This window comes from Hyperoodon ampullatus (assembly GCF_949752795.1).
Source record: "Hyperoodon ampullatus genome assembly, chromosome: 2".
Taxonomy (NCBI): Eukaryota; Metazoa; Chordata; class Mammalia; order Artiodactyla; family Ziphiidae; genus Hyperoodon; species Hyperoodon ampullatus.
Genome location: NC_136915.1, coordinates 89950611 through 89976662, shown reverse-complemented (window position 1 = coordinate 89976662; position 26052 = coordinate 89950611). Strand labels below are relative to the sequence as shown.

Below are 26052 nucleotides of genomic sequence, written 5' to 3'. Positions count from 1 at the left end.
CAAGTAACAAGGGGCCCACTAATTGTACTAAAGCTAAAAAGGTCATTCATTCCAGGCATCCATCAGATTATCTGATCACTGAAATGAACCGAGGGGACTGTCTGAACTTTATTAAATTTGTATAATGTTGAAAGAAAGCTTTGTAAATGAAAAAAATCAAAACAAGCCCTTGTATACGCTTACCCATACTGTTTAGTATAGACCATGATAGTAAAATAGTCTTAATTCAATCCATCTACTCTTATGTACTTGTTATATAGAGCACTGAGTCAGACCAGAAAATTTGTTTTCCTGATAATGATTCCTTTCTCTTCAATCATTCCAGATAGTAGACAGGTTCCACACTGTTGATTATAACACCCAGTTCATACCAACTACATACTACCAGGACTAATCAAGAAAGTGAAGAAATTCCTAGGTCCTAAAAAGGAAGAAATGGATTTTAATTATTTATGAATTATCCTTTCCTTGTTAATTCATCCATAAAAAGTCCATTTAATATTTCTTATTAAATCCTTTTGGGGATATTATTTGCTTCCTTGGTGATTACAAAAATTTTAACTTTATCTTTTAAACGATAGGCAGTAGCTTCTTTTCTGAAAAATGTAAGTAGGTTTAGAAATTGAGTTATTTGTAGTGAGGTGGATAGACCTAGAGTCTGTCATACAGAGTGAAGTAAGTCAGAAACAGAAAAACAAATACCACATGCTAACATATATATGGAATCTAAAAAAGGTTCTGAAGAACCTAGGGGCAGGATAGGAAGAAAGATGCAGACGTAGAAAATGGACTTGAGGACACAGGGAGGGGGAAGGGTAAGCTGGGACGAAGTGAGAGAGTGGCATGGACATATATACACTACCAAATGTAAAATAGATAACTAGTGGGAAGCAGCCACATATTACAGGGATATCAGCTCGGTGCTTTGTGACCACCTAGAGGGGTGAGATAGGGAGGGTGGGAGGGAGATGCAAGAGGGAGGAGATATGGGGATATATGTATAGCTGATTCACTTTGTTATAAAGCAGAAACTAACACACCATAGTAAAGCAATTATACTCCAATAAAGATGTTAAAAAAATAGAAAACCAACTTTAAAACTTTAGTATGAATAAAAAATAAAAATAAAATTTTTTAAAAATGTAAGTAGGTTTAGTTAAAGGAATGTACATACTATGTATTTCTGAGTCAGATACTACTTTAGAAATTAATCCCCTAAAAAGTTGATTACAACAGATCTTATGTTATGTGATTTTTGACTTTAAAAATCTTTCTTTGGTATCATTCCATGTCCCTTTAGCATTTTGAGATCAATGGCAAAAATCTGTGAATTCATATTTTACAGGAAATTCTCCACAATAGACTCTTTTATACCTAAGTACAATAAAAATCAATCAAATCAAAAAATTATCATCAAGCAGATAATATATACAAGGCACTGCACTATGTCATGCCAGTAACATTTTACCCAGCAGAAAGATTAAACTATCCAAGCATTATAATTTGTGGTTATCCTCAAGAGCATGCTGTGTAGATTTCACCTTGCAAACTGAAACATTTAAGATCCTCATTTAGAAAATTGAGAGAAAAAGATAAATATTTCTTTCTATGTGATGAAGTAAGTTTACCAAAACTAGGAATATAGATGTCACTCTTCCTCATATATGCTTAGAATTTAAGAGGGAAAAAAAGCTACAGGTAAAATTTAAAAAACAGAGATGAATAGTAAATGTATGACCCAAATTTTGTCATAACAGGTAAAATCCATGCTCTACTGCTGCTAGTTGATCAATCTCACTTGGCTGTTACCTCTACAGAGATGACATTCAAGAAATACACAAAAATTTCAGTCTTGATCAGATAGAAAAAGCTTATGCTCCAGAGCTCCTGCCGTGCAATGATGAGCCAGCCCCCTTCATCACCTGGTAACAGTGTCCAGAAGTGGACCTGAAGGTTTCAGAAAAATCATCCTAGGAAGGAATTTGATCAACTCATTAACAACAACCTGAAAGGATTTGTGTTTTCTTTCTTAGATCACTATTTCAATGACTTCATTCAGCTCATGTTTCCATTGATCCTGAAAAATGAAAGAGGTTAACATGATCCTGAAAAATGAAAGAGGTTAACATGTCCTTTGTGGGGTAATCAGGTAGATCAATTTCAACTTCTAGGTGAACTACTCACTTAAATTTCCAAAGATCAAGATTACCTAACTAAATGGTATATGCACAGCAACCCCACTGGTTAGATTTCACAGTTCAAATTTTTAAAACCAAAATATAAACATCACCACAATACTCACTTTTAGTTTCTTGTTTAGTTTACAGCAGTATCTGTACACCATTGCCAAGTTCAGAGGTCCAAAATCTGCATAGAAACTGAGATTTTTTTTAAGTAGTATTTAGTAAAGATATTTTAACATCAATGCTCATTTTTATTTTCATTAAAGTTACAATCAAGTTTCAATTATCTTTGGGAATAAAGGTTAGTATACGACTGAATCACAGTAATCCAAATAACTAGTGATTTCACCCTGCCAATGCCCTCCAGTTACTATAACCAGTCTCATAACAGGTAACTATTTGGACAGTTTTGAGTTCCACCTCCTTTTATCTCCCTGCCAGGACATTAAGTAAAAGAATTAAAAAGCAAGCACTGAAAGAACCAACGTGAACAAAACATATATGTGGCCTACACTTCCTGGTTTTATTTATCACCTACTTAGTCATAAAGCTCATGTACCCTAAGTTCTAATTCCAACTATTCCACTCAAGCCTTGCTCTCAAGTTTCAAGTATCTTAAATCCAGTGGTCTTTTTTTCAGTTTCATTCTCCTTGGACTCTCTGTATTATATAACACCCTGGCTCATCTCCTTCTCTCCACCCCTTTACATATCCAGGATACACGCATCAGTCTGCAGATCATCTGCCGTCATGAATTAAACGATAACACTATGGAAAACAGACGGCTCCTAACCCAAGACCCAACATCAGTTTTTCCCATCTTCAGCTACCTGCTGGACTTCCCATCTATGGGTCCTTCCATCACCTGGAACTCAACCCATCTTTCCTTCAAATCAGCCCTCCAGGCTGAAAACATTTTACTTCTTCCAGTTGCTCAGACATGAAACTTCCTATTAATTTAGTTCAAATAAATATTAATTTAGTTATTATATATCAAATAAGCTACTACTCTAAGTCATCCTTTCCTTTTCTATTCCTACTTTAGCAACAGAAGTCCAGATCTTTCTTCATCTCACATCTTTAGTGTTATAATTCTCTCTCTCCTGCCCAGTCAACCTATATTCCACACTAGAAATTAATCTTTATAAAATCTCACTTCTCACATATCCTCTCACTGTTCAAAAATGTTTAATGGCTCTTTACTCCCTTCAGAATAATTCCTTGGCTCAGAAATCAAAGCCCTAACCATCACACCCTTAGCTTCCAGGCTGATCTCTCCTAATAGTTCCCATATGGAATCTTCATTCCAACAAATATGTCCATTCCTCATTCTCAAATACTCCATGCATATTCTTAATCCAAGCCGCTGCTCAGATTGGTCTCCTTGCCTGGAATGCTCTCCTTTTCTCTTTCTACTACCCTCTAGTTTCCTCAAAATCCAGTTCAAGTCCTACCTCCTGCACTCACCCTAAGAGAAAACTAACCACCCTTCTCTCAAAGTTCCCAAAACTTATCATCTGAGCCACTGTTTTGGCCCACGACACATACTATCACATACTATGAATTATCTTTTTAAGTGTAGATCCTAACTGGCCAACTACAGTGTAAGCTTCTCACTCAGGGACTGGATATCTTGAGAATGTCCTGCTCAAAATAAACTTCAACAAATAAGTCTTCATTATGACTATTTTGCTCATTAATGCCCAAATTCAATTTAGCTTAGACTATAAATTTACTAAATATCAACACACTTCCAAAAAAAGCATTCCCAAAAGACATTTAATTTTTTAAATAAAAATTAGGATTTATTTAATTTTTTCTGCTACCCAAATTACACTACCATAGATATGTCGTTACAAATCTGCCAAAATCCTCTTGCCTTACTTAAGAATACTCTACTTGGGCTTCCCTGGTGGCGCAGTGGTTGAGAGTCCGCCTGCCGATGCAGGGGACATGGGTTCGTGCCCCGGTCCGGGGAGGATCCCACACGCCACGGAGCGGCTTGGCCTGTGAGCCATGGCCGCTGAGCCTGCGCGTCCGGAGGCTGTGCTCCGCAACGGGAGAGGCCACAACAGTGAGAGGCCCGCATATCGCAAAAAAAAAAAAAAAAAAAAAAAAAGAATACTATACTTGTATATTTTATCCATCTTAAACAAGTTGACAATATTTTGGCTCTTATATTCAAGGTAACATGAAAATTAGCCGCTCCTGCACACAGGTTTCATGAGAGTAAGAGTAGAGTTGCCAAAAAAGGAAACCTGCAACAATTTGAAATTAAAAGTTCTTCTATTTCTAGTCCCCAGTGTGATGCTGTGCTCTAAGTATAAAAAAAAATACCCATGAATCCAAAATGAACTATGCCTACAACAATTACCGACCAGTTCAAGCCCTGTCAACAAGAATCCACTCAAAAGAACCAAAATGAAAAGACTGTACAAGTAAGTGTGTACCAGCACTGATTAAGGCAGCCTTGTTCCTATCACAGAGATTTCCTTATCCTTGGGTTATTGTAAGCAAAACTCAACTAATATATCTTATTTTTGCTACTTGAACATGAATATTGAGACATAGAACTTTAAGGTAAATCTGGAATTTTTAGTTAAGATTATTTCAGCTTTTTTAACCCACTGTGAACAAATTTTAGGAAAGCATAAAGAATTCAGGTCATCTAATTCCAGTTTCATACTAACCATTATAAGCCAACTTCAATTCCAGACTCAAAGCTATTCCTAACAATAGAGCCAGCTCAGTCACATATACTTTTGGAAGCAACGTGGTTAATGAACACACCTATTTCACCAAACACCATGAAAATAAATTGGTATACTCCAACAGCACAGGAAAAAGTAAATCAAATACAGACCTCGTCCTTAAGTTGATCTGCACTCTCCAATATGGCAGCCACTAGCCACATGTGGCTATGTAAATTTAAATTAATTGAAGTTAAATAAATTAAAAATTTAGTTCTCCCATCATATCAGCCCATTTCAAGAGTTCAAAAGCCACATGTGGCTAATGGCTACCAAGATGTACAATACAGATATATAACATTTCCATCACTGCAGAAAATGTTCTGTGCTGATAGACAACACTGATCAAGATTTAAAAAAAGAAAGAAACAAAAATAACAAACAACTAGAGAAATATAAATAAATAACTTATTTAAAATAACTAGAGAAATAATCAAGTACCATGAGTGAGGTATAGATGAAATGTTTAAGGACAATGTCCTTCCCTTTCAGGGGCCCACATTTTTCCCAACAGTGAGATTAGGCTCTGGTAATTCTTGTCCCTTCCTGTTCAAGGGGGTCATAGTTCCAGAAAGCCAGTTTGGGACCTAGGACAGGAGAGGGTGGAAAAATAGAAGAGGACCTAGTCCCCATTCCCCTTCACAGTCCCTCAAAGAGACAGTTAGCTCAGAGCATCAGATAGCTACAATGAAAGATGTAGACCTCCATCTTGACCACAGCCCCAGGTTAAGGGTAGAAGAAAAACAGGCAATTTTAACCTAGAAGGTTTCTAACCTCACAATACCTTGAAGCTCAATGGGCCAGCATTTATATCCTACAAAAAGAGGGATGGCTTTCAAGTCACACTAAGAAATTCAGTCAAAAATTTTGCACAGCCAAGAGCAATTTAGAACATGTCTTCAAAAGTCAGAATTTTCACAGACAAATATAAAGCCAACAAACTCTATCTTAAGGTCATTTTATATATCCTTTCCTTACAGTGCTTACAGTTCTAAAAATATATATGTATTTATAATACAGTTTTATATACATATAATTTTCTAACAAGCTAAATACATTTCTGAAAATGTCAAGAGCATTGAAGAAAAAATGGTCACAGCTGCTCACACCATGCTAGGTTATCACTGACTTAGGTATAATAAAATGCCATGAACAGAGAAGACACCTTCCAACAACATGCCTCTTTGTAAGAAACTTCCTCACCAGAGGTGGGGAAAATGGAAACACATTTACAGGTCAGACCATTAGCTAGAGGGAAATGTTAAAATACAAAAATCAATTGATAACATTTGAAATAACTCAAGTATGCTAGAAGGTATAAAATATGTACTTGAGCAACTTAGAACCAAGGCAGGAGAATAAAAGAATTGGGCTCAGGGCAGAAGAGGAGAACTGGAAAGTCATCAACCTGGGGACAGTGAAAATGGGGAGAAGAAATGGCAGAGATAAGCCGTGTAGAGACACAATAAAGAAACCCGAGGGCTGAGTGGGCTCCTAAACCTGAGGTTAATGATACATGATAGTGTCTTCTCCATTCTGGCAATTCCCAGGAAGAGGCCTCCAGAGCCACAGCCAAGCAAGGGTCCCCACTTTTTCTAGGGTTGGGGAAAACTCGTCTCATTTGGACAAGGAAAACCATGGATATATTATTTTATTATTGCAGAGTACCCTGAGCTTCCCCTCCAAATGAATGCACGAATGAACAAATGAATAAGTATCCCTTATATATATATATAAATTTCCCCTTGTAAGGTTGGTAAACTATGGGTCAACACCTAGAATGAAACTCATGAATTATTAAGTGAAAAACAGTCAATCTGTCTTTTTATTCAGTAAGTGTAAATAGCTAAAATCAAATTCTTCCCTGTTTTGATAGGAAAGAAATGAAAAGAATTGGAGTCCTGCAAGTGGGGAGGGAAGGAAAAATAGGGTCATCTTCTGGGGAGAATGAAGAAATGGGACCAGAGCAAATGTTTACCAGGGCCACCCGCTACCCACAGAATTTAAGGGAAATAGAACTTGGGCCTAGAAGCCTTTCTCTTATACCCTACATGTCTAGCTCTTCTCACGAGATTTATGAAGTTTATGATGTATCATTCTTTTGTGTTTTGGTTTTTCTAACAAACTCTAATTTAAGTGGGTCCATTCCTAGAGGAATCATTATTTAAAGCATAGTTGTACCTTATTCTACATATCAGAAGTTTCCTCTGAAAACTGTCAACTCCTCGGCAAAAAGATAAACTATATTCCAAGCAATATTCACTGAAAAAAATTTATGACCACCTACTCTGAGCAAGGCACTACAAGTTAACATAATAATCAAAGAGTGCTGACAATACAAAAAAATATGAAAAAATTCTGTAAGATCATTATAACGCATACCAACTCTTCAAACTTTTTACCAGCACTGCTGACATGTTTTGTCTATTCATTCATTCACTCACTCACTCAAATATTACTGAAAACCTGCTGACTACCAGTCCCTACCCTTAAGGAGCTCACCACCCAATGTTAGACAAGTAAACATAATTACTATTAATAAATGCTAAGATAACAGTATCCTCCAAAGCACAGTGAGATGTGTGTGTATGTGTGTGTATGTACATATGTGCAAAATTTTGGTGAAATTAATCAGCACTGATCTCTGGGCTATACACTTCACCTAATATTTTCCCTATCACTAAAATATTATCAGTACCCCTCCAGCCTGATGATAAAGATCCTGTACATGGCTGAAACTCACAATGATCACATTTCAAAAAGGCCTCAAATGCTCAGCAAACATTAATCTAAGATCAAAGTACAAGTCTGAGTTTTTGCTCAAGTATAACAAACCACAGTCACATTGATGTCTACCTCCTAGGGAAGAGAGGCTGGACATCTAAGAAGCTTCCCGCTCCACATCAGTCACCTAGAGACTGATGGAAAACTAAAGACCATTGGGAAGCAAGGGGTTCACATCTCAACTTGATCCCTCTAAGTCCCTGGGCTGATGTCTTAGCCTCTCTGGGACTCCACATCCTCATCTATCAATAAAAATGCTGAATTAGATGGCTTCTAAAGTTCCTTCCAGCTATTATATTATATTATATTATATTACCCTATCATATCACATTCCTAGCCATCATATATGACTATTATATATATTATATATTATAGTGTGTATATATATTACAATATTATATATATATATTATATATAATATATATAATATATATATAATATATTGTAGTATATATAACATAGTATATATAATATATAATATTGTATATATATTATATATATCATAATGTGTGTGTATACACATATATATATATATATATTAAAAATAGTCTAGATTGTCTATGACTCTAGTTATCCATACTAGACAAACCATTCAACAGCTCAAATGTTTCTCAAGGGCTGCTCGCCCTATCTGATGCACTCTGCCCTCTCAATGTGTTGGGTCTAGGTACAGAAGGCATTTTCCTCAGAGTGTCTCCTCAGAGAATAGAAAGAACCTCACAGCTTTCTTCCTGATATTCACTATGCTTTCTACATAGCCGGAAAACAAACCCACAGTCCAGAGAGCGGCTTCATAAGGTAGGAACCTTCACATCAGTACTATTTACTTACCTACGTAAGGTAAGTAAATACCTTACCTTATGTAGGTAAGTAAATTTGTTGAGATCACAAAGGAAGAAGAGAATCCCAATATCAACTCTCATGCCTGTCCTTTGGTACATTATCTAGGTTTTCAGGAAAGTCCAGATACACAACTGGGAATATGAGGAACCCTTCTCCACTCACCACCTTATTAACCTGGGGCAAGTAGCAGGGCCACCTAAGCCTTCAGCTGCTGCTTCTGTAAAATGGGTTGCTGCTTTGCCTTAAAGCCAAAAGACAGACTAAATGATATCAAGGAACCTTCAGCACCAGGCTCTGTAATTCTGTAACTTCCCTCTTTGGAGCAGGTCAATTAATTAAAAACCCCTTTGACTCTCAAACTAATGTAAACAAAAGAAGACTTTTTCAGGAATGCACTGGCAAGATTAAAATTCACTCCCACAGAAACACTCTCAAGCAGTGGAAATTTACCCCTTTGTTTAATGGCAGGTATTGAAAGCAAGAGGGCCATGCAGACAGTATGCATGTGACTTTGGTAAAAAACAGAATGGGGACTGATCCCCTTTACACAAAAGACTAACCTTCCTCATATGTCATAAAGCAAGTGAGGTCCTGAAAAGGAAAATAATTACTCTAAAACCTAGCAATGATCACATTACCTCTCTAAGCTCTTGGAAGTAAAACCAAAATCCTCAAACTTGTCTGTGAGGCCCAGGGTGATGCAGCCCCTACCTATCTCTCTTTGGGGCCTCATTTTGCACTATTTCCCCCATTTTAGTACTAGTAAGCTCCACCTCCGCTGTCACCCCACTTCACACACATACACACACGCACGTGCACACACACACGCACCCCTTCACCCTGCAGGCCAGTTTTCGTTGTTGTGTGCTTCCAAAACCATAGGTCTTTCCTTCAGAGAACTTAAAAAACAGTCCTATGTCTCAATATTTGATTAATAGCCTCCCTAAGCCTCACTGGACTATAAACTCTATGAGAACAGGGTTGGGTTAAAATTTGCTCATTAATGTCTCCCTAGGACCTGGCACAGAGATGACTGAGTAAATGAATGAAAGATTGACGTGGTTGGTTCATCTGCAAAAGTACCGCCTTCTTCCATTTAATCCTTCTAAGCTATACACCAGGTCAAATCTGGGGAAAGATATCCGACATCACATTTTACTAGCTTTGGGTACAAAATTGAACTAAGTAGACAAAATTGACAAAGATAATCTAAGAAGGAAAGGACAGTGAGGGGGATGGAGAATGGCGAGGTCATCTGCCTCTCTAGAGCAAGGAAAGGTTGGGAGCACCCATCTCCACAGTCTCCCCTCCCCCACCGCCTGCATCTTTATTACTGGCTTGCTCCCAATGTGAACTGCTCCAGAAGTAACCCCCAATCTAAAAAGACTCACCCCAACTAAGCACCATCCCAACTCCTTTTTTGCTTAGCAGCTCCTTCAATTCTATCTGAGAGTTTTGCCAAGTTAAAATCATTCTAAACCTTTACTTTTGGGTTTTCTAGAGCTGTAGGCAATCTGCTAAAGGCCATATAAAATAAAACACATTTGACACTAGTTAAAGCATCTGGCAGAACAGTAAATGCACTATTTTAAAGCCCACTCTTCACAGCTCCCTAGAAAAGACCTTTTAACCCTTTTCTTTATCACACACTTAGAAAAAAATAAAATGTTTTTAGCATTTCAGATTAATTCAGCTGCAGATGATCAATAATTTGATTACCAGGACTAATATAAATGCTGTATATATTTCACACTGTCTTAAAAGGAAGATAAATGTATAGAATAAGAATCAGTTCTACAAGGATCCCCAATTCAGAAATCTCAATCTGGAATATAAGTGAGAATCACAAGTAAGTCAAAAAACAAAGTCACATTGCTTTTTCTAAAGCCTGTCACAAACCCATGCCCTTTAGCGATGTTTATAAGACACTCTCAGACTCGGTTGGAGTCTATTTAGCCTTATTTTGTATGAAATGTGATATCTAGTTCCTATGCCCATAGTATATTAGACTCATCAGACAGATCATAGGCAGGAGGCAGCTATTGGCAGCTGGTACCTTGATAGTAATGTCAAAAGCTAATCCAACAGTATGTACCACCTAGAAAGTACTCATGGTAGTCATCAACAAAAACTGACTGAATAAATTAAAACCACTAAAAGACAAAAGACATTTAACAAGCAGGCACCATCTGCTACATAAGCAGAGATCCTTTTATTCCTTAGGAGCTCCTAAAACTATCCCTGAATTACAGTGAAACTGTACAACCAATGTATTCATAATAATAGAGTCTGAGTATTACAGAAAAAAAGCAAATCATAATCAGTAAATTCTTTAACAAGGCAAAAATGTACATTCATTTTAGGAAGGTTTCCATAAATTACAAAACTGCTTTGATATTTTAAGATGTGATTTTCTAACTCTTTGTAGAAGCTGCCCCAGTGAAATGCCACATTCCCCGACAAGATAAATGCATTACAAGAGTATATCCATCAAGGAGAGCAAATCTGAAATAAACCATCTTTTCTGGTTCTCAAAAGAAAATTAAATTTTATAAGAAAAGAAGTTCAAACTAGAAAATTCTTTAATTTGTCAATAGGACATGATTGTCTTTAAGACCAAAATATTAAACTAATAAATTAATAAATGAAACATTTAATTCAAAAACTCTAGTTCACACAAACTATTTTCCATAAAGGAATTTCTATCAATCACAAGTAATAGTGATCCTTTACCAGATGTTTCCAAGTTGTCGAGGACCGGGACTGTTATATCCTTTAATAAATACGGCAATATTTTTGATGGTTCGCATTCAACATCTGATTCTTTGGTGGTCCTGGAAGTATTTAGGCGATTAACAAAACCAACTTTTTGTGTGTGTGTGTGTTACGCGGGCCTCTCACTGTTGTGGCCTCTCCCGTTGCGGAGCACAGGCTCCGGACGCGCAGGCTCAGCGGCCATGGCTCAGGGGCCCAGCCGCTCCGCAGCATGTGGGATCTTCCCGGACCGGGGCATGAACCCATGTCCCCTGCATTCCACACTTAAGCCCAACTCAAATCAGTGAGCCAGAAAGGAACTTGAGATCAGCTGTCCCACCCACCTCCCCAGATTTTAAACAAGTAAATATCTAAATATCCAGGGCAGACATTGTCTATTTTCTGCTGAAAGATCACAAAACACAAAGACTCCTCGTCCACTTTCATTATAGACCCCCCTTTTTTACTTCTCTTCGCCATCCCCAAAATAAAACAAGGCAACAAAAAAGGCAGCTCCTCCATCTGATTTACAGACATGGCCTACTTTAAGGTGTCCCTTTCTCCCAATCACCCAAGTCAGAAACCTTGAACTTAACCTTCAATTCCCCCACCCCCTCATCTGGTCAGTCCCAAATATAGTCACTCCATCCTCTCTAGCCTCTCTCCCACTGGGCCTTTCTGTTCCCATTGCTACAACCATAAACCAGCCTGGCCACAGACAACAGACACCCCACCTCCCAGCCACGGGAGTACTTGTCCTAAGCAGAGCTCTGCTCCGTCTCCCTGTCATTCATAAACCAGCAGAACTGAGATCCAAACAGCTTTCCATAGGCCAGCCCCCAACCATGTTTTCAGCCTCACCTGTGATCTCTCTGCACTGCAAGTATTTTGCCTCACCTGACAGAATCTTGCTATTCCCCAACACTGAAATCTTTCTTTCCTCCTTCTTCACTCACTCATTCATTCAGCTAAAATTTCTTGTACACCATCTCTATGCCAGGCACTGTGCTGGGTATAGGGATGCAGTGGTGAGCAAAAATAGGCAGTACATGTCCTCACGGAGATCATAAAATTTACTCTTTTGCTCTTACGCACCCTTCAAAAGCTAGTTCAAATATCAGCCTTTATATCTCTTCCTTTCTTAGATTTCTAATATGTACGTTTACAGCTTTTGTCATATATTGCCTTGCAGTGTATTGTTTCCACTTCCTTCTTTATGTATCTGTGTCTCCCCAAAGCATTAGCACAGTGCTCTGCGCCAAAATCTATCCCATCTAAATGTTAAGTTTTCTCTATTTCCAACCGCTTACAACTTTCTTTTAAATTTTGCTTTCTCCACTTCCCATAAAAATGGGTCGAGTCTTTTTTTCTTTTTCTTTGTTTTTTAAGCACAAAGGTGTATTAAACAGTGGCTAAGTAAAGATCATTTACTTTCAGCTTTGGAATGTGTTTATGAACTTACAAATGAGAACATCTGATGTCTTAGGGATCTACTTCAAACACAATAATGAAGCTGCCCTGTGGTGACTTGGCTGACAAAGAACTTGGACGGCAGACAGCTCCTTATTGGACTCTCGTACAGTCCATTCGGATCCCTCTCTCAGGCTGCCCTTTTAAGACTAGCCCTGTCAGTTTTTAACTGAGTCCTCAGCACCTCCGTTAAATTTTGCATTTTCATCAGGCTTATCTCAAGCAAACTGAAAGAACTGAGTAACAATTTGTCCTTATGAAGAGCAGAGACTGACTGCCCACTGTGAATGCCTAGGAGGTCAAAACAGCAACTATTTAAAAATCAATACCCTGAAAGTAACAGTTGACTCCAGTGGGTCACAGAATTAAGAACTGACCAGTGAATGTATACAGATATGTCTATTGCCTCATCACGTACACAGCATAGTACTCCTGGTTATGTACACAGGTGTACACATACACAAGCACACGCCTAAAACTCATGTGTTCAAAACAGAGAGTGGAAAAAGTGGCCCTAAACAATACTGGGTTATTTCTGCAAGGTTAGGATGGGAGGAAGGAGAAAAGGGGAAGAAAGTAGAAACCTATACCATCTTTTAAAAGCTAAAGAGTTTTCCAAGTCTTTAGGAGAATTCTATATAGAAATCATTACATCTTACGTTACACCAGTTAAGCAGCAAGAACATTTCACCAGACAGCCTGCAAAAAGTTTTCACAGCCTTATAAAAACTGGGCTTCTTTTGTTCTCATCTCTCCTATTAATATATAATGATAATTAACTCAATTTACTTTCTCTCTCCTTTTTAGGCGGGGCAGTCCACTGAAAGGAGAAAAAGCAAAATTACACCCACAAAAGTGGAGCCGTGGAAAAACATTTTAATTACTATCACACATTCCCAGATACAGCCTGCACACAAATTTGTGCACACAAGGTCAGCAGCACATTTACTGGCAAAGCCATCACCACCCAAGTTAGAAGGGCCACGTGAGCCAGGGAGGGGCAAAGCTGTACTGCACCCTCTCCCCAGCCTCAGGCTCAGGACAACTGGGAACTTGCTGGAAGCATAAGAGCAAGACTTCAGGGCAAATTTACTAGCTCAATGACCTTAGGCTCTGCATAACCCTCTCTGGGCCTCAGTTTCCTTACCTATAAAGTGGTGATAATAATAGCACCTAACTCCTAGGGTTGCTCTGAAGATTGAGTCAATGTGTATAAAGGATATAGAACATTGCCTGTCACAGGACTATAAATATCTGTCTATATCATAGCAATTTATAATGAAAGCTAAGGTACCAAATGATGGCCCTAAGGCTCTTATAAGATCACATATCTGTGTATGTATATATGTGCTTAGATGGCATTCAGCTGTCCGTTAAATAAACCTACTTGTTACACATTAAATTTAAAATAAAAATTGAAAAACCAGAAGTGTTTCTTCCTACCTCTATCTAACCTAAATATCCATTCCCACAAGTATTTCCGGGCAAGAGAAGTTTTTCTGTATTTCTCTCAAAGATGTCCTAGGCTCACATTTCAACTCAAACCTATGCTACAGGCTCCATAAAAGAAATCATTCTTCTATAAATTACTTATCCAAAAATTCCCGGCTGTATTAATATCAGCCTGCTTTAATAAAGTTTAAATGAAAATTGAACATTTTAAATTATTTAAATCTTCAAGTTAGCTAATTAGTCCTCATTAGAGGCTGCTCATTCTTCCATGATAAAACATTTGGTGAAATCCTTTGAATCGTTTCACAAACTGCTTAATATTCAGTCCCCAGAGTATGACCATGAAGGGTTCTCTCCTGCATTTTCAATACCTTTCCTTTGCAAATGCAAGGAGAGAAGAAATGAAAATGGACAAGCCCTCTACACTCTGCTTTATAGCAAACTGGCTTTCTATGCATAAACATCCAACCCTACACCCATCACCGTTAAGGGGGGCACACAAAGGTTATAACAATTAACATATTTGATTTTGCTAACTTTTGAGCCAAAAAAAATTTGAGCCAAGTTATAAAAAGTAAGCCTCTATTTAGATTACGTGGCCCAATTCCAAAACCAAAGAACTAACCTTTCTGGAGGGTTGTACGTTATTTGTAGCTTAATCACATACAGACAAATCTTTGAAAGGCTCCCTTTTTATGGGGCTATTTTTTTCCCACAAGTGTGTTAGTCTATACGCTAATGTTAATTCTGATCTGTGAAGTCATAAACCAAGGACAAATGTATGCTTATTATCAACCACATTTTACTAAAACTGCTCAGGCCTTTATATTAATGTGATAAATTCTGTTTAAAAATCAAGGAGAAAATTCAGACTTTCATTTCTAATAGACAGCCTGACCTCATAAGGCCACTTGGTTAAATTTTCTCCACCAGCTTCTCAGAAGGTTGCCATTTCAATCATAATGCACTAATGTCTCTCCATAACTAAATAAACCTCTGCACAAAACACAGCTGTGTCCAGAATGCCCGCAGCCTAATATTTAAAGAGTCTACTTCCTGATTCAAAAATAATAGTTGCATTTCCAGGGTGATAATTTAGCCAGAAAGGCAGTATTTCACTTATACATTCAGCAAATAAGTACACAGATACAGGGCTGTACAAGGCCTGTGTGATTATGTATACTAATATTCCCCTTTCCTTAGAGACATGAAAATTGATAGTCAAGGTTTTCCTCACCGTAAGCCATCCTCCATAGAAGAACCCAGATATTACTCATCCTTCAGGAGCTTTATAGTCTCTCTCATTCAATACCACCCTGAAGTGGAGCTGAAGAGATAGATTGCACCACTTCTGTCGCTCTCCCCTTTCTTCTCTCTCCTTCAGCATTTGTCCACCTCTTTGGCTGCTTATTTCCACCTCTTTCCCTTGCTCCTCTCATCCTGGTCATGCCTATGAAATACAGGCCTTGATATTTTCTCTTTCTCCCCAGAAATCACATCATTCTCACGGCTTTATCATCTCTTTGGGGAAAATTCCCACATTTAAGGACTTCAAATTTATGTGATATCCAACACTGACATACACATCCCTTAAATTCCTTAATTCCAACCTGACCAACATGGAATGCCTGATCTCTCCACTAAAGCCAATTCTTCTGCCCTACTTCTTATTTCAGTCAGTGGCCCCAGCAGGTTCACCGTGACCCAGGCTGTCTTAAAGACTTCTTTGACCCCTCTTTTTCCTCAGCACCCCACCAACCCACCCACCTGATCTGTTCCCAAGTCACATGGATTCAGAGCCCTTCTTTCCACGACCATTGCCACTAGTCCTAATCTAGGCACTTATTTCTCCCCACCGAACATTTCGGAATTTTTCTAAGTGGGCTCTACCTCCTCTCTAATCCATCTTAAGTGATAATAGCATCATATTAATTTTTTGAGAGAGGATATATGTACTCTGGAACCGGAGGCCTTGGTTTTAAATTCCAGGTCTGCTACTTCTTACTTCTGTGACCTTGGGCAAGTTACCTAACCCCTCTGTACCTTACTCTCGTCGTTTGCACACTAAGAATGGTAATAGTAGCTGCCTCAAAACTGTTGTGAACATAAAATAAATTAATAGTTGTGGGGCACCTAGAACAGCATCTGGTATGCGTTTAAATGCTCAATAAATGTTTGCCATTATTTGCAGTTAGCATAGGTCCAGTCATACCTTGGACTGCCCCCAGATCCTCAAGAGAGTCCCATGGCATACCATGCTGCATTCAATCTGCCCAGCTGACCTTTCAGCTTCATATCACACAGCCCCACTTGAACCTGTACACACACCAGGCAAATCGGAAGTCTTACTATTCCCTGAACACACGCCAGAGCCTCCCTCCTCATCCTCGCTGTTCCCACTTCTGGGATCTCTCCTCTCATATCTCTGTCCATCCTTCAAGCCAGTCTTAACTCCTTCATGAAGCCTTTTCTGAACCCCTCAACCAGAAGTGCTCCCCAATGCCCATGAATTCCTCCCAGCACAGGGGTTATGTTATTCTATGGCAGTTATCTTTTCTCTCCGTCTCACTGCAGTCCTGTCTTTCTCCCTGCAGGTTTGGAGCTCCATGAAGGTAACATATGCATCCATCATCCGTGTACTCACTACATCCTCTAGCCCTGTGAAATATGTTGAGGTGACAAAAAAATGGCGTTGTGGGTGATCAGAACCATAGCCACTACTGTGGCATAGTAGTTAGGCACCTCAAATAAAAAGAAATACACACTCTTCCCAGACTGGAGTCCTCATCATAGTTTTGAATGACATCAAAACTCACAATATAAATTGGATGGTCTCTCCAGCAAGTCTTTCTTTACAGGACACCAGAAATACAGTAGAATCAATATAAGAAGAATGTGATTTGTAGCCCTATCCTAAATACTAACATTAAAATCACACAAAAAATTTTCCTCATATATCAATATTAGAATCAAAAAACCACTGAGTACTGTGTTTAGTTGACTAAACGTAATTTTCTGCTAGATCTATTATCTAGCAATCCCAAGAGAAGCAACTTAGATCTCAATGCCTGGAGCTTGTTCAGTGACATATTAACTTCTGGCACATCACTGAAGAATTAAACATAATGGCATATACACAGTCCCTACCCTTGGACTCATGAGAGGTCCCCAAACCCTACACCCAGGAAAAGAAGGCGATAACAATGCACATTCCCAACAATAGAACGAACACTCCATAAACACTGCTGGCAGTGACATCATCCAGGTACCAGAGGTCAGAGAGCAGGCAGTGCAGTACTCCATGCTATCTAGGAGCAGAGCTGTAATCTGACACCAGGGATTTAGACCTCTTTGCCCAGCAACTCTGGGCATTCATGAGCAGCAGCAAAAGGCTCTTTCATTCCCACTTTCACTTCAGCCATTCAAGGAGCATCCTGCTCCCAGCACCGCTAAGAGAAATGTCCTGAAGACATCAGTTTCAAGAATCCCTATGATGGGGCTTCGCTGGTGGCGCAGTGGTTGAGAGTCCGCCTGCCGATGCAGGGGACACGGGTTCGTGCCCCGGTCCGGGAAGATCCCACATACCGCAGAGCGGCTGGGCCCGTGAGCCATGGCTGCTGAGCCTGTGCGTCCGGAGCCTGTGCGTCCGGAGCCTGTGCTCCGCAACGGGAGAGGCCACAACAATGAGAGGCCCGCGTACCACAAAAAAAAAAAGAATCCCTATGATGAAGTGAAATTAAAGAATGTTTTCCCTCAAATAAAAGATATGCTCTTGAAGTTCGAGGATACTCTCACTCTTCCAATACCTGGTGGTACCCACAAATCCTTTGGCAGAACTGCCAAAATCCCTCTTAACAGGACAAGTCCTAGGAAGCTTACTAAGTAACTATGCACGTTAATTGCACGTTTGGTTAAGAAAACAAGAAGGTAAAATTAAATGTTTGTTAGAATATGTTGGACAACTCTGAAACACTAGCTCTTTTAATAAAAAGACATAATTAAGTCAACTCAGCCTTCTTATTCCTTATTATATGTTGCTTTTATTAAGTAGAGATTTATCTCTCTTTAATTAAGTTTTTACTATACTATACGATATCTTTTTCCTGTAGATCAATGGTCTTTCACAGAAAACAGTTCCCTACTTGTATCTTACACTCTCAAATCCTAATCCCACAGAGGCACAGTAAACAAAGAATGTAAATTAGCACTCCTATACCACTTCCTCAACGGCAAAAATAATAATACTGTGAAGTTTGGGGCACCCAAATAAAATAACTCAATAATTTACCACACAGATAAACTCTTACTCATAGAGATGGCTTGGATACAGCTATCTCCAGCTAAGTGTGTCCCACTTTTCAAATATGAGCTGCACAAACAAAAACATCCTGAGATACAACAGAAGCCTTGTGAACTGTAAAGCTGAAGCACCTATAATACACACACTGCCCTGTACTCTGTAGGTGCTCCAATAAATACTCCATGACTGATTCACAGGCCTACTACAGAATCTGGCAAGGACAGAGGGTGCATCTCCCTGGTCCTGCTCTGGGGAGTGTTAGGAATCTACGGTTGCAGTTTATTGTGGTGGTAGGAAGAACTAATATAGATAGAGGTCTAAAAGGAATGAGGTGACGATAGGTTCAAATTATGTTAACTTTCCCTGCACCTCTCCCCAAGCATCTGAGCCTAAAGAAATTGGATTTGTTGCTTGCACCACTGGGGGAAGGTGAATAAAACTGCCATAAAGGTGCATAGCATTTCCTCACCAAAGAGCCAACAAACTAAATGGTTGAGAAAAAAAAGAAAGAAAGAAAGAAACTTACTTTTCATAGACCAGCTCCTCATCGATGGAGAAATAGTGGGTATTTACTGTGCTTTTTGGTCTATTCCTTAAAGTAGCAAAATATAACCGATCTGAAAGACAAGTTGAAAAGACAGGAGAAAACATATGAGAAGTAGGGAAGCTGGGGGCAAGGGGGGTTGCTAATGCAACAAGATTAAAATAACAATCGCCCCCCATTATTTAAAGACCCCGTTAACACATGGAATTCTTGCAGAGCCCTGATCTCTCCCACAAAGCGACAGAGATCCAAGAGCATACCAGTTAGAGAAGTGAGAAGAGGGCCCGACTGAGGAACTCAGCAGCGGGCAGAGCTCCCATATCCCCCTTGTTCAGGCCAGCGGGAGCAGCTAGAAGCTGAGGGTACCCGTAGCACTGGAGATGCAAGTTTGGTTCAGAAATCTCCACACCTCAGCAGCTGCGGAAGGGAAAGGGAGAGGCCAGAGGCGAGCCTCTCCCCTGCAGCTCCGGAGACTTCAAGAAGAGGAAGGGAGGAGAGACGAGGTGTGTGTCTGGAGATGTCCCGAAAACCGAGTCCAGCAGTAGCAGGTTAAAGGCAACCGAAAGGATCCCCCGGATCCGCACGAGCCGCTGCATGCAGGAGCCCGGCAGAGGCCGGCGCCGTCCCATTATCGGGCGGGGAGGCCTTCCGAGGGTGCTGCAGAGGGAACGAGGGACGCAAGAAAGAGAGAGAAGCCGGAAGCAGAGGGTCCTCGGGGAGAGGATAGTACCGAGAGGGGACGAGAGCCCGCGCAGCGACCGCAATACGCTGGGGGCCCAGGAAGAAGACGGAGACAGTGGTTGGGACGTTGGGACGAGAAGTGAAAAGAGTTGGGGGCGACGGAGGGTTGGAGGATGCGGGGCGGCTGCTCCTCACCTTTCATGAACTCGCAAGCCCCGATTAGTTCCCCTGACTCCGCTGCCATCTTAAGCGAGATACGCACGGGGGAGGGCTGGGTCCTGGCCAGCTGAGGTCACCCGCCCCCGGGGGCTTCCCCACTGCCCAGGAGCCGGGAAGCTTGCAGTCCCGAACACCGAGCCCGCCCGAGAGAGGCAGCAGGAGCCGAAGGCGGAGGCGGCTGGGGGGTCAGCGCGCAGGGCGCCCCGGGGACATTCCGTGGGGAACCCGAGCACCCTCCGAGCGGGGCGCACACGCCCCGGTCTGTGGCCACTCCGCTTCGGACCCGGCTGCTGCCGCTGCTCCGCCGCCGCCGCGCCTGGGAAACGCACACCAGCTCTCACGGCCGGGCAAAGTCTTCCCCCGGCTCCCAAAGGGATCATGGAGGAGGAGACTTCTGGCCCCGATCGCGCCCGTGGCTACTCGTGCGGCAGCGGGCAGGACTCTGGTGCCCGCCGGCTGGCAGCAGCTGCTCCGGCTCCTCCTTCGCCACCTTCTTTCAGCAGCAACTCTTCCTCCTCCTCCTGCCCCTGGGACCGCCCCCAGACCTTCCTCCCCGCCCTCCCTCTGCCCCCTCCACTTTCACGGCTCCGCGGCCATCCCTTAAAGGGACAGCGCCGCTCCTTTCTCCGCGCCCGCCCCGCGCCCCAGTTACCAACCGCCCCGCGGATCACTAAGAGTCGGTTGCTAAGGCTTTGTTGCCGTCCACCAATTGCTGTACGGGAAACGCGGCCCTGGGCCTTGAGGAGCCAGGCGGGGCCTTCAGACCAGAAAGTTATGAATGAAACGGTGGAGTTGGGAGTGATCCCGGAGGGCACTGCAGCGGCTTCGCAGGCAAGAATAAGCCCGCGCCCCTCCGTTTTCTGCACCCACTTAGTCTTCTTCCTATTCCAGATTTTTCGTCTCTGTCTCTCTCATTCTCTACCTCTCTCGCCCCACTCACCCTTGTTCTTCTAAACTCTTGCATGCGCGCGTGCACACACACACACACACACACACACTCTTAAAGATCTCAGAACTCCGTGTCCCACCTTACCTATAGCTAATCTTTCAACCAACCGCCATCCTCACCACTGACAGATCTCTATCTTTATTTTTAAAAAAGCCCTACCTCCTAGCTCAGAAGAACACCTACTGGTTTCCTCTACACTTATTGGACTCTGAGTTAACTTGTGCTTTGTTCTCACTGGGTAAAACGTTCCCATCCGGTTCCCCACGTCCTCTCATTTGGGTCGCTGCTGTGGCCGCAAAATCATCACAAATACCTAACCTTTCTGTGGCTCTGGCGTTGGAGGGGGGCGGGGCGGAGGAGCGAGGCCAGCCAGGGGGGGAGGGGAGGGAACAGGGGAGAGGGAAGAGGGCCACTTGTCCACGGGGAAAATTATCACAAAAGAATATCTTTACACAGCCTTAGCTGAAGCGCTGCAGGGAGTGGTTCATCTCAAAGAAGCCCTTGACTTGTTTCTGTGAGGCTTCTCGTACAGCTCGAACAACTTTAAAGCAGGGTGTCCTACCGGTGTGCCTAATTAGAGAGCAGTCCCTTCCATATGAAAATGGCGCTACAGACCCATCCCCGGAAGAGCATGCGCTGGTTTCTCCAGAAACAGACAGGGATTTGTGCCAGCCTTCGGTTTCGCAGTCGTTTGTTTACCTCTTGGAGAAAGGGGGCGCGCAAGAGAAAGAGTCTACTGACTTTGAAGGAGCGCTCTGAGATCAACGAGTAAAGCTCAATCTATTGGTCTCAACCCGTTAGCTTTGCTGGCTCTCCAAAAAGCTAAAGAGCCCACAGAAAAATGATAAACAAATATTACTTAGATATTCAGAAAAAATATTCTGAACATATCAGTAATTCTAATCGAACATGCCCTTGCAAGACAGTTAAAAGAAAACCTATCCTGACATCCAAATCTTTAAACTCCAAGGTAAGAACCATATAAATTTAAAGCTGGAAGAATCACTAAAGACGACCTCCTACCATCCCCTAATCTTCCCACAAGGAAAGACTATCTCAAAAGAGTTTTTAAAACCGTAAAAGTCCTGAAAATATGAGTTGTCATGAGTGTTCCACTCCGCTGAGATGCAGTCCATGTTTTCCAGGCCCCTGGCCATGGTTATGGAATTCTAAAGAATCAAGTATCTCTAAATGTATTGTCCACACTCAACAATTCTTCGAATTTTGCCTGATATTTACTCCCACAAATCGTGTGTCAACAATCATGTTAGCCAATTCATATTATTTTGTTGAAAAGTCCCAACTGAGACTTTATATGTAACAGTTATGGAAAAGCAAAGTGTATGAATGTCTCGGTAAACTTACCCACTTTGTTTAAAAAACCTAATTCAATGATGGCAATCTATTTCCAAATTTTATGATGTAAAATTCGTGTAGAACCTAAATTCTCTTAACAAATTTCCTAACAAGTTTTCATCCAAGTGTTGGATTAGAAAAACTGCTTTAGAAAAAGAAGCTCAGGTTCTCATTCAACACATAAACTTTTAATTTTACTAAGTAAATAGACTAATGAAAAGAACTCTAAATCTATACGTTCAGAGAAGTCAGATTTAATTAAACACCTCTTGTTATTTTCTGAAATGAATTTACAAAAACATTTTCTTTCATATAATTCTCCTGCTTAGAAATTTTGGTCATGAGGAGTGAATTATGACCTGAACAAATAGAAGTCCTTAAAATTAAGAACTCAAAATGAAAAAGTTTATTTTTCCTTAGCATATTTACAGTATGAGTATTACAATGAAATTTTTGAAGTTGTTAAGACTTTATAATGTTTTTTTTGAAGCTCAATGAAAGGAAAATAAGTGATTGTCAGTATAATCAAATCTCTCTAAACCAAAATCTGCACAACCTAAATGGTATAAAAAAATCCTACAAGAAAAATTATGAACAAGATAGTGCGCATACAGCACACATACATGTCAAGGTTCTAATGAGATCATAAAATACTATATTCTCTCAAATCATGAGGTCAGAGTTCCTATTGGTTGTAGTTTCATAATAAAGGCATGACTTCACAGTCTATGGAGGAAGATATGGAAAAAACTTTCCAATCACTCAGAATAAATGTTAGGAACTGACTTTTATCTTAACAATAAAGAATGGTGTTGCACACATAAAGAAAATACTAGGAGAATAAAGATTTCACTCAACTGCAGAAAGGGAAGGTAATGTTATACAGAGAAATTTAGTTAAGTATAGGGCTTCCCTGGTGGCTCAGGGGTTAAGAATCCACCTGCCAACGCAGGGGACACGGGTTGGAGCCCTGGTCTGGGAAGATCCCACATGGAGTGGAGCAACTAAGCCCGTGCGCCACAACTACTGAGCCTTCGCTCTAGAGCCTGCGAGCCACAACTACTGAAGCCCCCTCGCCTAGAGCCCGTGCTCCGCAACAAGAGAAGACACTGCAATGAGAATCCTGCACACCGCAACGAAGAGTAGCCCCTGCTCACCACAACTAGAGAAAGCCTGTGCGCAGCAACGAAGACCCAACGGAGCCTAAATTAAATAAATTAATTTAAAAAGACGAAATTTAGTAAGTATAGAAGTGTCTCAAGTTTGAAAATGACAACATTTATTCTAACTCTGCAAACATATGTAGCTTGAATCCTGCCTCCAGTGCCCTGAGGGCAGTCTGCAGCCTAAGCTCATGCACCTGGAAAGCTAGAAAACTCACTGCTAGAGGCAGCTCTAAAATATGTTGTCACCCTCTGGTTCTAATTCTGCCCCTTAAGGCTGTGCTGAACTCCCTTAATTACTCTTGCATATGACAACTCTTCAAAAATACAAAGGCAGCTCCCTTGGACCACTTCTTTCCCCTTGGTATTTCCCAGATTAAAATCTCCATTTTCTTCAACCTTTTCTTAAATTACATAGCTTCAAGCCCTGCTGTCTAGTCACCCTCTTTTCCAATTTGTCTGCATCCCTCATAAAGTAGGTCCCAGAACTGAATGCAGGCCTGTGGTGACCTGGTGTGACTAGTTCTGAGATCAGAAAAAAAAAGCACTGATGAAAATTCAGATGGGAACAAAAGCACTGAAAAACATAAAAGAACTAAGTTTTATTATTTAGTTTCAGTTTTATTATTTAGTTCTCTCGTTGGAAGAGGGGGGAAAAATGTTGCTCAGGATAGTCAAAGGCCTGACAGCTGTGATATTTACATATTCTATTCTTTTAAAATTATCTTCATTTCTCAGAATATCTGATTTTAACATGCTCTTTTAGTTGTTTGTTCAGTCATGATGATGTTATCTAAGCAAATAAAAGGGAATATAGAATACATACTTTGAATTCTTTCTAAAAATCAATTTTCAGTTTAACTATGAACCAAGGGGCAGTAGAAACCTACACTGCTGAGTAATTTGAAATTCAAAGTAATTTGAATTGTTTAAATATTTTGATAAATTGCTTATATAATGCCAAAAATAATTTAAAGCAGCTTTTAGTAAAATATATATGCAAAAAAAGTCATTACAAGCCTGTCCCAATCTGATGAGAATGTATACAAAAGTGAATAATGGCAGAAAACAATTGAGGTTTATTATTATGGAGTATTATTATATTATTATATATTTTATATTATTATATTATATATCAATTATAAATTAATATATATTATATTGTATATTATTATTATATTATTATAGAGTATTATTATTATTATGGAGTATTATAATAGTATTTTTTAAATGATCATTCTTTAGTTTTCTTTTACAAGTAAAGATTCAAATCCAGAATGAGAATTCTGCCCTTGTTTTTCAGCTCATCTACTCTGCACTCATCCTGTTTGTAAAAACAACCTTCCCAAAGGAACCCCAGGTCATTATTGTTCTCCCCTATTCCTGTCAGTATCTGATTCATGAAGCTTCCTTGAAAAATGGGGAAGAATGGGGTTTTCTACTTTATTATCATCACTGCCAAATATGTTACACATGGATTGTTGAAAATCTGAGTGCAATAAAAGGAATAGTAACCAAAAAAAAAAGCCATTACAGTACAAAAAGAATACCAAAAATTTGTAGACAACATGACTGCCCACAGATGCTAAGATCTTGGCCTGACCTAGCCATATTCTGCATCACACTAATTCTGTTTAAGGATTTCAAGCCAGAATCAAAGACAGTAAAAACCAGAAGGGACCTGGAAGATCAGCTAGGTCCAGTTTTCAAACAGACTCCATGGAGTCTAAGGTAGCAAGAGACCCCACATGGGGTTGGGGGTGGAGAGGGAAAGATGAGCAGGCAGGGCTTTTACAAAATATTTCATTTGTAAAAGAGTATGTGTCAAAATAGAGGAAAGAAAAGAGAAGAAACTGAGGTCCACAGTTGGTAATCAATTTTCCAAAGTTATGTAGCTTATTAGTGGTAGACTCAAGACCAGTATTCATTATTTGCTCTAATACCAGCAATCTTTTCTCAGTTTTCCCCTAACTTAGCTTATCTAACATAGTTTAGTTCATAGGTTCTGAAACTTTTGAGATGATAAAGTATCAAGCAATATAATGTATATTAATAACTTTTTTCTTCAAAATTTTAGAGAAAATGATTTAAACTCAGAATGAAAAAATAAAAGATGCTTCATTATCTGCCACTACAAATATTGTCATGTGGCTTCTATAAAAATCTGAATTATTTTTCCACTTCTGTGATTTATTAATAGTATACCAGCATTCTACAGAACATAGCTTAAGAAATACTGTTTTAGTGAACGTTAAATAATTCGATAATCATCTCATCCTTGACCAGTGCAGCCAGGAAAGAATGATGTAGTTTTAGAAAGTAAAAGAAAGTTCCATGGGCAGGTCAGTATACATACGATTGCTCAATTTATTAACCACTTTGCTACATTTTTCAAAGAGGCTAAAATGTGGTTTTTAAATTTACATAGTTTATCCATCTACATTTATCTGTCATTTCTACGCTTTTTGGAGAAGAAATGAAGAAGTGAACATTTTTTTCTCCAAGAATATAGAAAATAATATTCCTCACACCACTCCTTGTCCTCATCACCACTGCCTCAACTTACCACCACCCCTTTACCATTGCCCTGTTAAGAAATATCAT

At 40.1% G+C, this 26052-nt stretch overlaps 1 protein-coding gene across 5 annotated transcripts in view; it reads right to left on the bottom strand.

Moving 5' to 3' along the window:
• Positions 1 to 21182, bottom strand: part of CDC14A (cell division cycle 14A) — a gene marked incomplete at both ends in the record, with an annotated part of 154851 nt that extends 133669 nt beyond the window's left edge. For 3 of the 5 annotated variants that reach the window (XM_079724886.1, XM_079724887.1, XM_079724888.1), the window contains 3 exons: positions 2303 to 2378; positions 19063 to 19153; positions 19957 to 20005. In XM_079724886.1, the coding sequence (XP_079581012.1) occupies positions 2303 to 2378; positions 19063 to 19153; positions 19957 to 20005 (216 nt within the window). Of the gene's footprint in view, positions 1 to 2302; positions 2379 to 19062; positions 19154 to 19956; positions 20006 to 21088 lie in introns of those variants that run through there. The other 2 variants (XM_079724884.1, XM_079724885.1) reach the window with 1 other exon arrangement.
• Between the last annotated feature and the right edge of the window lie 4870 nt (positions 21183 to 26052).